The 13566-nt window shown below is 36.2% G+C and overlaps 1 protein-coding gene across 8 annotated transcripts in view; it reads left to right on the forward strand.

Annotated features, from left to right (window-relative positions):
- The first annotated feature begins 269 nt into the window (after nt 1-269).
- LOC109070715 (protein bassoon-like) overlaps nt 270-13566 on the forward strand; it is a 120617-nt gene continuing 107320 nt past the window's right edge. For 5 of the 8 annotated variants that reach the window (XM_042762921.1, XM_042762922.1, XM_042762923.1 and 2 more), the window contains exon 1: nt 271-621. In XM_042762921.1, the coding sequence (XP_042618855.1) occupies nt 467-621 (155 nt within the window). In that variant the 5' untranslated portion in view covers nt 271-466. Of the gene's footprint in view, nt 622-13566 lie in introns of all 8 variants that reach the window. The other 3 variants (XM_042762927.1, XM_042762925.1, XM_042762924.1) reach the window with 3 other exon arrangements.

The following is a 13566-nucleotide window of genomic DNA, read 5'->3' on the forward strand; positions in this document are numbered from 1 at the left end:
GAGTTACCGAGGTAAACCACAATGACTGTGCTGAAGAAGGAAGTCTAAAAGGTTTCTGGCTGGATTGCCAGCAGTAATACACCCAATGTAAAGCTTAACAGGACATGTGAGATTTTCTGCTCTAGTTTTCAAGCAGAACACGACCAGTGTGACACTTTGACACAATATGAGCGCGAATCTCTCTTTATGGTATTTATCCCACGTCACCACAAGGGAGAGCTGGAAGTAAATGTTTCGAATATATAAATAAATCTATGGGTTAGATACATTAGAGGCGTGTATGTGCGCGTCCAGTAGTTGCTGAATCTGTATCCCCTCCCACCCGAGCTCGAGCGCACTGAATGCGCAGGAGAGAGAGAGTGATGATGGCGGAGGAAGATCGGCGCTGAGCGGATCTTTATATAATTGCGTCCGCTGAGTTTATTGTAATTATAAAACATAATCGGCCTGCTCGCTAGATCCAACCATGGGTAACGAGACGAGCCTGGAGGGCGGTGAAGGGGCCTCTATGGTGGGGATGTCGGTTTCAGCACCGCCGAACTCTGGACAGCTCCTGAAGCCCGTCAATGGCGCAGCGGCCGGCGCTGGAGCATCACTCGAACCCAGGGCGGGGATGAGTAGGTAAGACTAGGGGTCGTTTTTCTGCTTGTTTTACAGCATACACGTCTGCGTGTTTGCATGTGTTTTCCTCCTCGAATAAGATCTACGATTTGACAGCGAGAAGCCGTGTGATTGATTGTGAGCGGAACGGAGGATGCTCAGCATCGCTTTGTGATGCTTGTTTCTAGGCTACGATCTCTGCTCACGAACATAAGTGTTCCGTTCACCGCGGTGGAGAATTAAAGACGGGGTTTCTGATGTGCTGACGTCGTCAGATCAGAGAGATCCACACACCTGAGCCTCAAGATGACCAACTGAGAAACCAAAAGGATGCTGAGAGAGAGAGAGAGAGAGAGAGAGAGAGAGAGAGAGAGAGAGAGAGAGAGAATTGTATATGAACGTGTGAATGAGAATTGTGCTCACATGCGTTTGAATATTTTCTCCACCAAGAATTACAAACACAGCGTCATATTTGATGTTGGTTGTTCGTGAAATCACCAGTCATCGCTCCCTTTGAGATTTGCCATGTATGCTATAGAAGTCTGCTGAATATATAGCGAAGAATTACGCAGCCATCTGTCATCACTTATAGGCTACACCTGAATTACTTAAAAGACACGATTTCATTTTTTAAGATTCTGTTCGTTATTGTTGGCTGCTGAGGTGTTTCTGTGCATCAATCGATTCCTCTAAGAAAACTCATTCAGATATTACGGACAGCGAATATTGCTTCCTTTCTGCAAATGGCTGTTTGTATGTGGTAGAGGGTAAGAGTAGCTACAACTGTAAGTGCTTTTACATGAAGAATTGATAGCACTGCAATACACACACATCAGCTCATTCATCCGTTCATCAGAAGAGTGACTCATATTTACATCCGAGGCTATACTGATCTCTGTGTAAGATGCTAAGAATAGGATAGGATACAGCCATCACCCACTACCACAGCACATCTGTGTTTTTATTCCGTCGACGATGGCGTGGAGAAGTGTTGATTTTCCTTTGCACTCGAGCGATCCCTTAAAAAAAAAAACGCACAAACACCGCGCCTGCTGGATTCATTCCGGTCGCTCCCGTTTTGATGTGTGATGGCCCATAAAACTAGTAAAAACGATTTAATTTATGCGAAATTGTAATGGAATCTTTTGTAAACTGAATTTGTATTGTATTGTAATTATGACAGTTATTCTTGCAGCATATGCCTGTAAGCAGCAATTACGAAATCAGTCCATTAGGCATTTTTATTCCATTTAAATTACGTTATTATAAGCCATTTATTTATAATGTATTACAGTTGCTTTTAACATTTGATAAATGCTGCCACCAAATTAATATGGTATTGTCACGGATGATTACATGTTCATGTTTTATGTTAATACACCAGTGGGTTGCAGAGGTACAGGCCTTGCTGTTGTCTTTCCATCAAATTTGCAAACAAAGGTTCAGATCTATTATAGCCAGAATGGTCTGATGATGATCCAAGCCAAATTTGGTGGAGATCCAGGGAACACTGTAGAACCTACACTGGCTGTGTCAGATTCACCGCCATGCCCATAGTGCACTGTTTGAAGAGACAGACATTTTGTAGTGCTGTCCGAAACCATAGCTAACACTACTGAGTGTTCATTTGGCCCAATAATGCACACAGTGCTGAGTGTACAACCAATGTACACTAGAGAATGCCTAGAATACAGTGTGTGGGTTGTGGCAAATTAATTCCTGGGTCTCGCCAGATGATGGCGTCCATAGCTGAATCACACAGGTGTAAGGTCCCCTTTAATATATTAAAAATCAATTAATTACAGTTTGTACAAGCTATTTTCCATGACAGATTTCAACACATATCATTTCGTTACTCCCAGAGTTTGGCACCACTAGCGCAACCACACTCTCAGTCTTTTTATTTTATTAATAAACAGCAAGCATAAAGTATGCAAAAGTGGCACCCCTTCCAGTGCACTGAGTCCACATTTGTTCACTCTTTTTCATATAATGTTTTAAGTGGACAAATTGTCGGATGATTTTGTATACAAGAACTGACAATGAAATGGCAAAGGTTTGGAGGGCATTTGAAGATCTCGTCAGCTCTGAAAATAATGGAGTATGAGATACTGACAACCCATTTTGTTAAGCAAATATGGCTGAGACGTGTCATGCTAGTGATACTCAAACACTACTCAAATTAATTAAATTAAAATTTATTAATCCGTCAAACAGGCAAATTTTTCCTGAATAAATGGGAAAAAATTCCAATTTAATTAACTGTCAAAGAGTAGCCTTAGTGCAGTATGTTAGCTACTTACAGATTCATCTGAACGTCACGCAGTAATACTGTAATGCATATGTGTGCGATCCTTTCAGTGCAACTTATAATATTTAAGGCTGTATATGAGCCTGTGTTTAAAATACTTTTTACATGGTACATGCTGTGTATAGTGTGGAAATGCAAGCAGTTGCCATGGTAACAAACATTGTGGTCTGCATGTGCTAGCGAGCGAAAACATCCTGCATCTGAGGCATTTACTGTATAAATATTGCATCAGAGTGTCTATATACACTAAGTGCAAATAGCCCCCCTTGTTGGCAGAGGCTAATTACTGTACACTTACTCTGCCCACCATTGCTCGGTATTATGGAGAGGAAAAGAGCCCGAAATTAGATTTTGACGCGACCAACATAACTTCGAATCTGCCTTTTTCGGATCCCATTCTTCCCCCTATTGTCATCGCATGCCAGGTTTTTTTTTTTGTGTGTGTGTGTATTATAGTGAATGAAATTGGGAATAAAGAGTCTAAACAATTATTTTATAGATTTGTAATTAAAATCTCATTGATCAGATGGACTGGCATACTGACCTCAACATATGAAGCTCATTTTGTCACCACGCTCAAAACCATAGCTCCTTTTATGCACCTTTGATCATCTGTTGCTATTTGTGTAATTAATATTGAAAGCTATAATAGCTTCTGCTATATTCTATGCTGTGTTAAATGGCAAATATTTTAAGGTTTGTGAGCAGTTTGCTTTATTGTGATTTTATTGTTTTTACACTCTGTTATAGAGTGTAGCATAGCTGAACTAAATTCACGTCACAGGAAACAGCATAGTCCCTGTTGTATTATAACCACATAAAATATAAATATCATTTGATCAGTAGTGAATAAAGGCATCTCTGGTTGGTCAATGACATGCTGAGGCTGCAAAAATATACAAGGGCTGTCCGGAAAGTATCCACTCATGTAATATAAAAAATACAAGATGAGAGATACGATACGACGGAAACGGCCGCAGCTATGGACAACTGCTGATTGGCAGCTTCATCACGACAATGCGCCCACACATGCATCACATCTCGTGCAGAGTTTATTGGTGACTTCTGGCTTTTCCCAAAACTAAATTCACCTTTGAAAGGGAATCGATTTCAGGCCGTCAGTAAGATACAACAAGACAGTCGTTGGCAATTCCAACAAAGGAATTTGTATCTTCTTCAATAAATGTCTCTGTTTTTCATATTACATGGCTGAATACTTTCCGGACAGACTTCGTAGACTCTTTTTGTCTTTCGTGGTGAATGCCTTTAGCAGTCATGCATGATAAATCGGCATGATTCTCATGAACGAGCTTGGCATGCAGCACAACTGCACGTACTGTGTAAAACAGTGATTTCCAGTCCTCAGGGCCCACCGCTCTACACATTTTGTACATCCCTCTTATCGGACACCGTCAGTTCAGTTAATAGAGCTTTCTCCTAATGAACTGATGACACAAAATGGTGATTCTCCAGGACCAGGTGCGGAAATCCAGTGGTTTGATGTATAAGATGACTATACTATGAGTGTTGGATAAGATAATCTGTTATTCTATCAAATAATAAGGCTGGAAGGCTGTATATCATGTATGACATGTAATATTCATAACCACTGATAGCAGAACATCATTGTGTCCCAAAAACCCCTCAGCATCATTCACATGCATTCAAACATGGCGTGCCAAGATCTGGGTCTTGATCAGAGCAGGTCTTCTAAAAGGGAAACTTGGAGCTGTGTTATAGTGCATAGCCTACAGTAAGGGTTTAGCACATAGACAGCAGAATCCATTTTATGCGTGCATGATTGTTTACCACATTTTTTTCACCTAAGTTAGGTTTCAACCCCCACCATACAGCTTTGCAGCACTCTACAAGATTAATAAGAACAGACTAACCTTAGAGTTGCTGGTTGAGAAACTACAAATGGAGGTGTTCTACAGATACTGGGACTGTAGTCTCACTACGTGCATGTGACAGAGGTGGCAGCTCAAGCTGCGTGAAAGGAAAGCGAAGCGTAATAAGCAGCTGGTGTTTGGGCAAGGCTAATGGCTGGACCCAGCAGACATTTACATTTAGTCATTTCACAGACGCTTTTATCCAAAGCAACTCATTAATCAGGAGCATCACAAGCGATTTAACAGTACACAATTTCAAGTTTTGTCAGTAGGCTAAAGTAGTAGACAAGCTAGAGAAGAAGTAAACTGCTCTTCCATGAATATTTTCATCTAATGTACTCTATGTTTCTTGGACAAAACAACTGAAGGCACAGCTTTCTAAAGCTCTGCTGCATTTTATTTCTAACTGAATTGTGGATGGACAATAACATCCTTTCTCAGGAGCTCAGCCAGACAGACTGCCTACTTTTGGCAGAGACCGAAATTGATTACAGTATATTAACCAAAGGGTCTGTAAGCAAAGACTACTGAACATTCATCAATGACGTTTCATCTCACTCCCTACCAAGGGAATTCTGTTTACATCTCTCTAAAGCTGTCAGCTGGCTTCCCACCTAACAACCCCTGGGATTTTTGGTTGTAACTGAATTCAGACACTAATCTGAAGAAACGGCCATAAAGTTGAACAAGCCACTGGCCTGGATGGCATCTATGGACAAAGCAGGGAATCTTAACATGCTGATGATGTTCAACATATTGCTCAAGCAAGCTTCTTTCACTACAGATACATGCTTAAAACTCACGGCCATCCCCAGGAATGGATCATTATCATACAGCAGTCATTTTTCACATCAAAGTCACCATTCCATAAAAACACAATAAACACATGAATTCTTGTTGGTCACTTTTGCAAAAAAGCATCTGCATCTTCTGTTTCGATATAATGGATCTCTGATGTGGTAATATCTTCAGAAATATACAGACACCGATGAGCCAAGGACTTATCATTTTTGGTCTGATTGGGGGAGTTAAACTCTTGAAATCTGGCACCCACAACCATGAAAGCTTGTGGAAACATGTTACCAATGCAAGATAATGCAAATGCCAAATTAACGTTTGCAGGATATAAACAGTGGGCAAATATCACAAACGATTATGCTTAATAATGATTTATAAATTATGCTTAATAATAAATTAATCGACACTTTCACGATTAGTTTATCTTGTCAGCTGTTATAGTAAAAACAAGTTACACATGCAAAGCTCATTTCATATGCAAAGATGTTAGCCAATCATAGCAGTGCAGTGGGCTTTTACCACAGACACACCTCTTCCAATAGGGCCAGAGGCATTTCATGACCCTTTTAAATGTTTTTTTTTTCTTTCTTTTTTTTATAAATAAGATACATTCACATGGGATTTAATTTGAAAGCATTACAACTAAATTTTTAAGAAACATCAGCAGATCAAGTTCCTTTTTATATAACATTTCACAATAAGACCAGTAACATTAAAGAGGACCTATTATGCTAAATTAAAAAAGCAAAAACGCAAAACCGTTTGTGTCTGCAACCCAATGGCTCCAGCCATGACTGGTTACAGAATTTGCCCTATTAGCTAACACTGCATTCTATTTACCTCGTAAGTCATATTTCAGAGCTGGGAATTATGCCACCTGATGGTTTTTTAGTACACAAGTTGGAAAAGCAAGATGGACACAGCCATTTATATAAATCGATAAAAGCACATAAAAATTTGTATTTTGCACCAATAAGGCCAACATTTCATCTCCACAAATAGAGGTAGTATAGTATTGTGTGCCACTGAGTTTAAGAAAACAAACACAAATGCTAATAAACAATATATTACTACTGTGTCACTTCTGTTGATGCACTGAGTAGTTAATACTAGGCAGGATTTGCATCAAAGTTATTCATAAAGGACAGATCTATATCAACTGTCCACAAGTCAACTTTATATCCAGAAGATATATTGCGCTTTACACTGTGTGAATGTTTGCAGTTCAGTTTGTGAATGTGCTTATCAGTATGTTGCATGGCTAATGTTGCTAAATTGGGTACAAACCAGAGCTATATCATCATTTTAATGCTTGGAAGTTTTAAGATTTTGTGTATATTTCAATTAATCTGAACTAGAGAATAACAAAGTTTGGCATGAGCGCTGTGTCCTCCCCGCCCACACTAAAAAAAAAAAAGATTTTAGTTGTTTGCTCAGTTTACTTAAATAAAATAAGCTAAAACAACATAAATCTTTAGTTTTTTATTCAGTTGTCATTTGCACTAAATCTTATTATATTAAATGAAATTACATTTGTAAAATGTTAACTTAAACCATTGAAGTTAAGTTGGGCCTACATGATTACGTTGCATTGACTGAAACTGGGCAGTGGATTTCTAGTTCCCAGCATGCTTTGCATAGGGATAGACCAGGAGAATAAATGTTGAAATTAAGTGCTGTTTAATGTGTTTTTGATAAAGGGAAAGACATATTAAAGTTTGTTGTTTAGTTATTTTTGACATTTAAAATAGTTTATGTTTATGTTGATTTTTGAGGTTACCATTATGGTGAAGTATAGACTTTGTGGTTAGGCTATAGGCTACAGGAGATGTAACTGTGCTAATGTCATGAAAACATTTTTACTTGATCATTATTTGCATACTACAAAAATTTTACTTAGCATGTTAACAAGTGTTATGTTGGCTGGTGAATTATCATAAGAATAACTGAAAGAAATTAGTTTGAGGGCCAACACATGATTTACACAGTCTATGTTGTCATCATTTTTACTCTTCACAATCAAACGATTATAAAACATTTACATGTGTGTATGACAGCTATTGACAACCTAAGCACAAGCTCCACTCTTCACCACAATGGTAACCAAAACCCCCTAAAAAAAAAAAAAAAAAAAAAACCATCATTTTATGTCGTTTAAACTCTTTTAAATGTTTATTCTTTGAGGATTTTCCATTTTCATAACAATGCAGAAAACTCACGCAACTCATCAGTACATTTAACAATTTAAATTCAAATAAATCAGTTTAAATGCGTGGAAATTTGCGTCATAATTTTAAGTTAGACCAACAAGCTATTTTTTTTTTGAGTGCATATGGCAATAATAATATAAAATAATAATAATAATAATAATAATAATAATAATAATAAATAAAATAAAAAATAATATATATTTACATTTACATTTAGTCATTTAGCAGATGCTTTTATCCAAAGCGACTTACAAATGAGGACAATGGAAGCAATCAAAAACAACAAAAGAGCAATGATATATAAGTGCTATAACAAGTCTCAGTTAGCTTAAACACAGTACATGTAGCAAGGGCTTTTAAATAATATAATAAATAAAAAGAAAACAGATAGAATAGAAAAAGAATAGAGCAAGCTAGTGTTAGAGGTATTTTTTCATAATTGTATAATAAATGAAAAGAAAATAGATAGAATACAAAAAGATTAGAAATGTAGTTAGATATTATTTTTTTTTTAAATAGAATTAGAATAGTGAGTGCTAAAGTTAGAGGGTCAAATAAAGTTGGAAGAGATGTGTTTTTAAGCCGATTCTTGAAGATGGCTAAGGACTCATCTGCTGGGATTGAGTTGGGCAGGTCATTCCACCAGGAGGGAACATTTAATTTAAAAGTCCGTAAAAGTGACTTTGTGCTTCTTTGGGATGGCACAATCAAGCGACGTTCACTTGCAGAATGCAAGCTTCTAGAGGCACATAAGTCTGAAGTAATGAATTTAGGTAAAGGGGTGCAGAGCCAGTGGTGGTTTTGTAGGCAAACATCAATGCCTTGAATTTTTTGCGAGCAGCTATTGGTAGCCAGTGCAAATTGATAAACAGAGGTGTGACGTGTATTCTTTTGGCTCATTAAAAATTAATCTTGCTACCGCGTTCTGGATTAATTGTAAAGGTTTGATAGAACTGGCTGGAAGGGCCATGTAGTTTTGGATTTTGTTTTCCCTTAATAATGAAAACCTTTATTTAAAAACTGCATATTGTGTTTACTTGTGTTATCTTTGTCTAATATGAAAATTTGTTTGATGATCTGAAACATTAAAGTGTGACAAACATCAGGAAGGGGACCAACACTTTTTCACACCACTGTATATGTATTTTTTTTTGGCCAATATATATTTGAAATATATGCTAAATATAAGTTACATTGGAACCTCAATGAAATATATTTTTGAAATAGGGAATATATTTAATTTCAACCTTCATATACCAAAATATATTTCTAAATGAATTTGTTGGCATGAAATATATTTTTAAATGCTTTTAAAAAAATAAATATTTCTATATTTAAAGTTAAAAGTTAAGTTAAGTTTATAAATATTTTTTTCAAAAATACACTATAAAAAAAACAGAAATTAACAATTTTCTTTCACTCAAGTCATTTTAAATTGTATGTAAAACTCTTTAAAATTACTAACAATATCTGTAAAATTAACAATTTGGCTGTTATTTTATGTATTATATCATTATCTATGCATTACAGTAAATCTAATTTATTATACAGAAAAATACTGTATTATTTATAGAAATGTATGTAAAATTACAAAAATAATCTTGATAATAACTCAATGAGTAGGTATTTAAAGGGATACTCCACCCCAAAATGAAAAGTTTGTCATTAATCACTTACCCCCATGTCGTTCCAAACCCATAAAAGCTTCTTTCGTCTTTGGAACACAATTTAAGATATTTTGGATGGCCTGGAGGCTTGAGACTGTCCCATAGACTGCCAAATAAATAACAGTGTCAAGGTCCAGAAAAGTATGAAAATAAAGTCGTTATTTTTTTTATATGTACAAAAAGTATTCTCCTCTCTTCATAACGTTACGGTTGAATCACTGATGGCAGATGAAGTATTCTGATGATGACTTTCATACTTTTCTGGACCTTGACACTGTTATTTATTTGACAGTCTATAGGACAGTCTCAAGCCTCCCTATTTTATCCAAAATATCTTAAATTGTGTTCCGAAGACGAACAAAGCTTTTACGGGTTTGGAACGACATGGGGGTAAGTTATCAATGACAAAATTTTTATTTTAGTGTGGATTTAGTGTGCGTTAAGGGCACTGCGCTTTGCCATTTTTAAGACCCGGGACAGTCTTACGCACTTACTTCCTGTCTCGTGCACGTGCTCTCAAGTAACCAAGACTGTAAGTGTTGGTAATTGGACAAGGCATGTGAATGTATGGACATAATCCGCCATGTTGACATTATCATGTGACTTACGATGTTACAAACGCAACAACTTAAAAGATACGAGCGACAGGTTTAATTCATCTATCTGTAAATATTTTGATGTTGATGACATTTGCTCATTTTGAGGTCTTGTTGAAGAAACAGCTGCCCTTTATTGTGATTGTAGTATAACCAATAAATTTTGGGTTAATTTAAAGTTTTACATTTTTAACTCTACTATGACCCACAGTTTTATCCTTAAATATATTATATTTTATTATGAAAACCCCAAAGTGTTGTCTTTTGAATATGTTGTTAATTTCTTTATTTTATGCACAATTTTTTTCATCCTTAATCAAAACAGGCTTAAATTTCCTTTGTTTACATTTTTACTGGTGGAATTCATATCTCCTTTCATCCATCAGGCTTATAAATAACAAAAAAACAAAACAACAACAACAACAACAACAATAAATGCATTATTGATGCATTATGATGATTATATGAATATTATGACTATTCAAAGATATTTAACCTTGCCATTGTGATTTTTTTTCTTTGTAATCTTGATGTATGCAAACCCATTATATTTATGTAATTTGTTTTTTCATAGCTATGCATGACTACACACTAGACAAATGCAGCCAAGGTGAATACTTCTCAGTTTTCAGTCAAGTAATGAATTATTGCATAAGTTAATGAAACAATTATATTTTATTTACTAACAACAGGAAACAAGAATAAATGAGTAAAAGAATAAATAAAAGCATCACAATAAATAAATACAAGTCAACAACACGTGAAACAAAGCTTTATTCAAATTAATCATTCTAACAATCAGGTATTTACATATGGTGAACCCATGCCCTACTGCATCTCAAAACAGCTGAGACAGTTCTGCAGCTGACCACTGTGTCCACCTTCACCGGTCTCGGCTGTCCATCACATCCCTCATTGCTGCAGTCAGACCGAATCTGATCATGGATGGGAAAGGGACATAGAGGCTGTCATTGCCTGAGTGCACAGAGAGGATGAGGAAGACCTTGATGATGCCCCTGATCCACACAATCTTGAACAAGAGCAGGACCATCTGGCTATCGTTGTGTGCTGCTCTCCATGAGCACAACTACCTGTAAAACATTTACACAGAGTAAAACATTTTATCTCATGTTGTCAGCTTTACATTTCTTGCTAAATTCCATTTCATATGTTTACAATTTCATGCTAATTTTTTGTTATTGCTTCATTAATTCTGTGGTGTACTGGGCTAAATTACTGAACTGGTTTGTTACCACCAGCGAATCCTTGAGCAAGGCCCTTTGCTCCAGATTGCTACAAGGGGATTGGGGTCTTTTAAAAGCACTGTAAACTGCTTTGTATAAAGGTAAGAACTATTTTTGTAAACACTTTTTTTGTGCCTCAGGCACAAACATTCAATACGGTTTAGATGCACAGAGACATCAAGAATCAGCGCATGAATCTCAACAATGGTGACAATCAACCATTGTTGATCTGTTTATTAGAATATTTTGTCACCATTTTTGAGATTCGTATGCTGATTCTTGATGTGTCTGAATGACCATCAAAATATTTTCTGCATAGTTGCAAAATCTTTCAAGACATCACAGCACTGCTGTGCAAAATTAATAACTAGTTCTAAATACAGAGAGATCAGATTCTGAACCAGCTGTTAAAAGATGACCACGTCACCTGATCAGAGTTTCTCCTGGATTCAAGCATACTTATTTGCTTGTCTACTGCTTTTTGCCCACTATATACAGTAGTAGAGAAGTATGTGGATCTGAATGCAGCAAAACAGTGTAAAATGTAAGTAAAATATCCTAATTAAAAAAAAAAAAGAATTACAAAAACGTTATTTAAAATTTACCAAACATTGTTATTTTACAGGTATCTCATTAATTTTTAACATCAAACCCATTCTGTAACTAACTAAACCAAAAATTTAAAGCATCAAATGCAATAGAAAATCTGGTCAAGTAATGTTGAATACTTACTGCTAATAGTAAAACCACCAGCAATAAGTCTTTTAGAGACCAGCCTTCAGCAATTAATTTTTTATTAAAAAAAATAAAATATTGCAATTTTGTGACATTTTGGTATCAGCATTATTTCAAAAACATGTCCTGATTTTAAAACCAATATAAAGAAAATTCATTCAACTATGAGGTTTAGATGCACAGAGACATCAAGAATCAGCGCATTAATCTCAACAATAGTGACAATTAACAAAATGGTGTTTTTTTTTTCCGTTTTTTTTTTGTGTGAATCTATAGGTTGTTTTGTGACATTCAGTTGATCTGTTTATTAGAATATTTTGTCACCATTGTTGAGATTCATACACTGATTTTTGATGTGTCTGATTGATCCTACCAAAATATTTTCTGCATAATTGCAAAATCTTTCAAAACATCACAGCACTGTGCAAAATTAGTAACTAATTCTAAATACAGAGAGAACAGACTCTGCATCTGCTGCTACAATATAACAACATTGCCCTATCAGAGTTTGTCCTGCTTTTTTGCCATTGCAAATGTGATTCAGAAACACATAGTTAAAACAGCAAAATAAAAAAAACTTATGATAGAAAGTCAAGGGCCAAGAGCCGATCTAAACCAAACACTGATCTCCATCACATTAAACTTTATTATTTTCAATAAAAATTCAATATCCAAACCTCTGTTAATTTTCAATAAGAACTTTTGGGGTGTCACTGTTGGACAGTGTTATTCCTGCTTCCTGTTTGCCGTGCTGCTGGTTTGTGATCGTATCTCCGTGTAGCTTTGTTTTTCTGTAGAATCTCTATCTAACTATCACTCTCTCTTGTTTAAAGTGATAAAATATAAATTAATTCCCACCATATTTTTGATATTATCTATCAATCTAATCTGATTAATTTGATGGTTCGCTTTTATTCTAAATCTGCGAGTGCAGCGCACCTGCAGTGCGTTAGCATTCATTAGCTGTTCATTAGTGTTTCCATTCATTCTTATCGCTGTTTTCTTTTCTCCTCTCCTCTCTCTCACTGTTTCTTTTCTCTCTTGCTCCATTTCTTTTTTTCACAAGTTCATCAAACAACTCTAGTAAGAATCATTCATCAATCACGGTGAGTAATGGCTTCTCCTGCTATTGTTATTTGCACCGCTTGCCACATGTATAGTTTATCTCTCTCTGTCAGCAGTGAGGGATTCACGTGTGATAAATGCAGGGAAATAGGCTGACAGAGAAGATTTTAGAATTAGAGAAATGCATCTAAACTTTAATGGAGGACAGTAAGAATGTGAGGGCTCTAGATAAGGCTTTGGATGCGACTAGCTCAGGGAGTCCTGTACATTGTTCAGTTCTGGTAACAGCGCCTCTGCAGCAGGGCAACTGGGTGACTGTGAGGCGGCATCGTCGCGGGTCAAAACACCGCTCTTCTGTTCCGATCAAAACATTAAACAGGTTCTCCCCACTCAGTGACACACCCACTGAGAAACCTGATCAAAGTGTTCTAGTTATTGGAGATTTTAT

This window comes from Cyprinus carpio, chromosome A8, assembly GCF_018340385.1.
Source record: "Cyprinus carpio isolate SPL01 chromosome A8, ASM1834038v1, whole genome shotgun sequence".
NCBI classification, from domain to species: domain Eukaryota; kingdom Metazoa; phylum Chordata; class Actinopteri; order Cypriniformes; family Cyprinidae; genus Cyprinus; species Cyprinus carpio.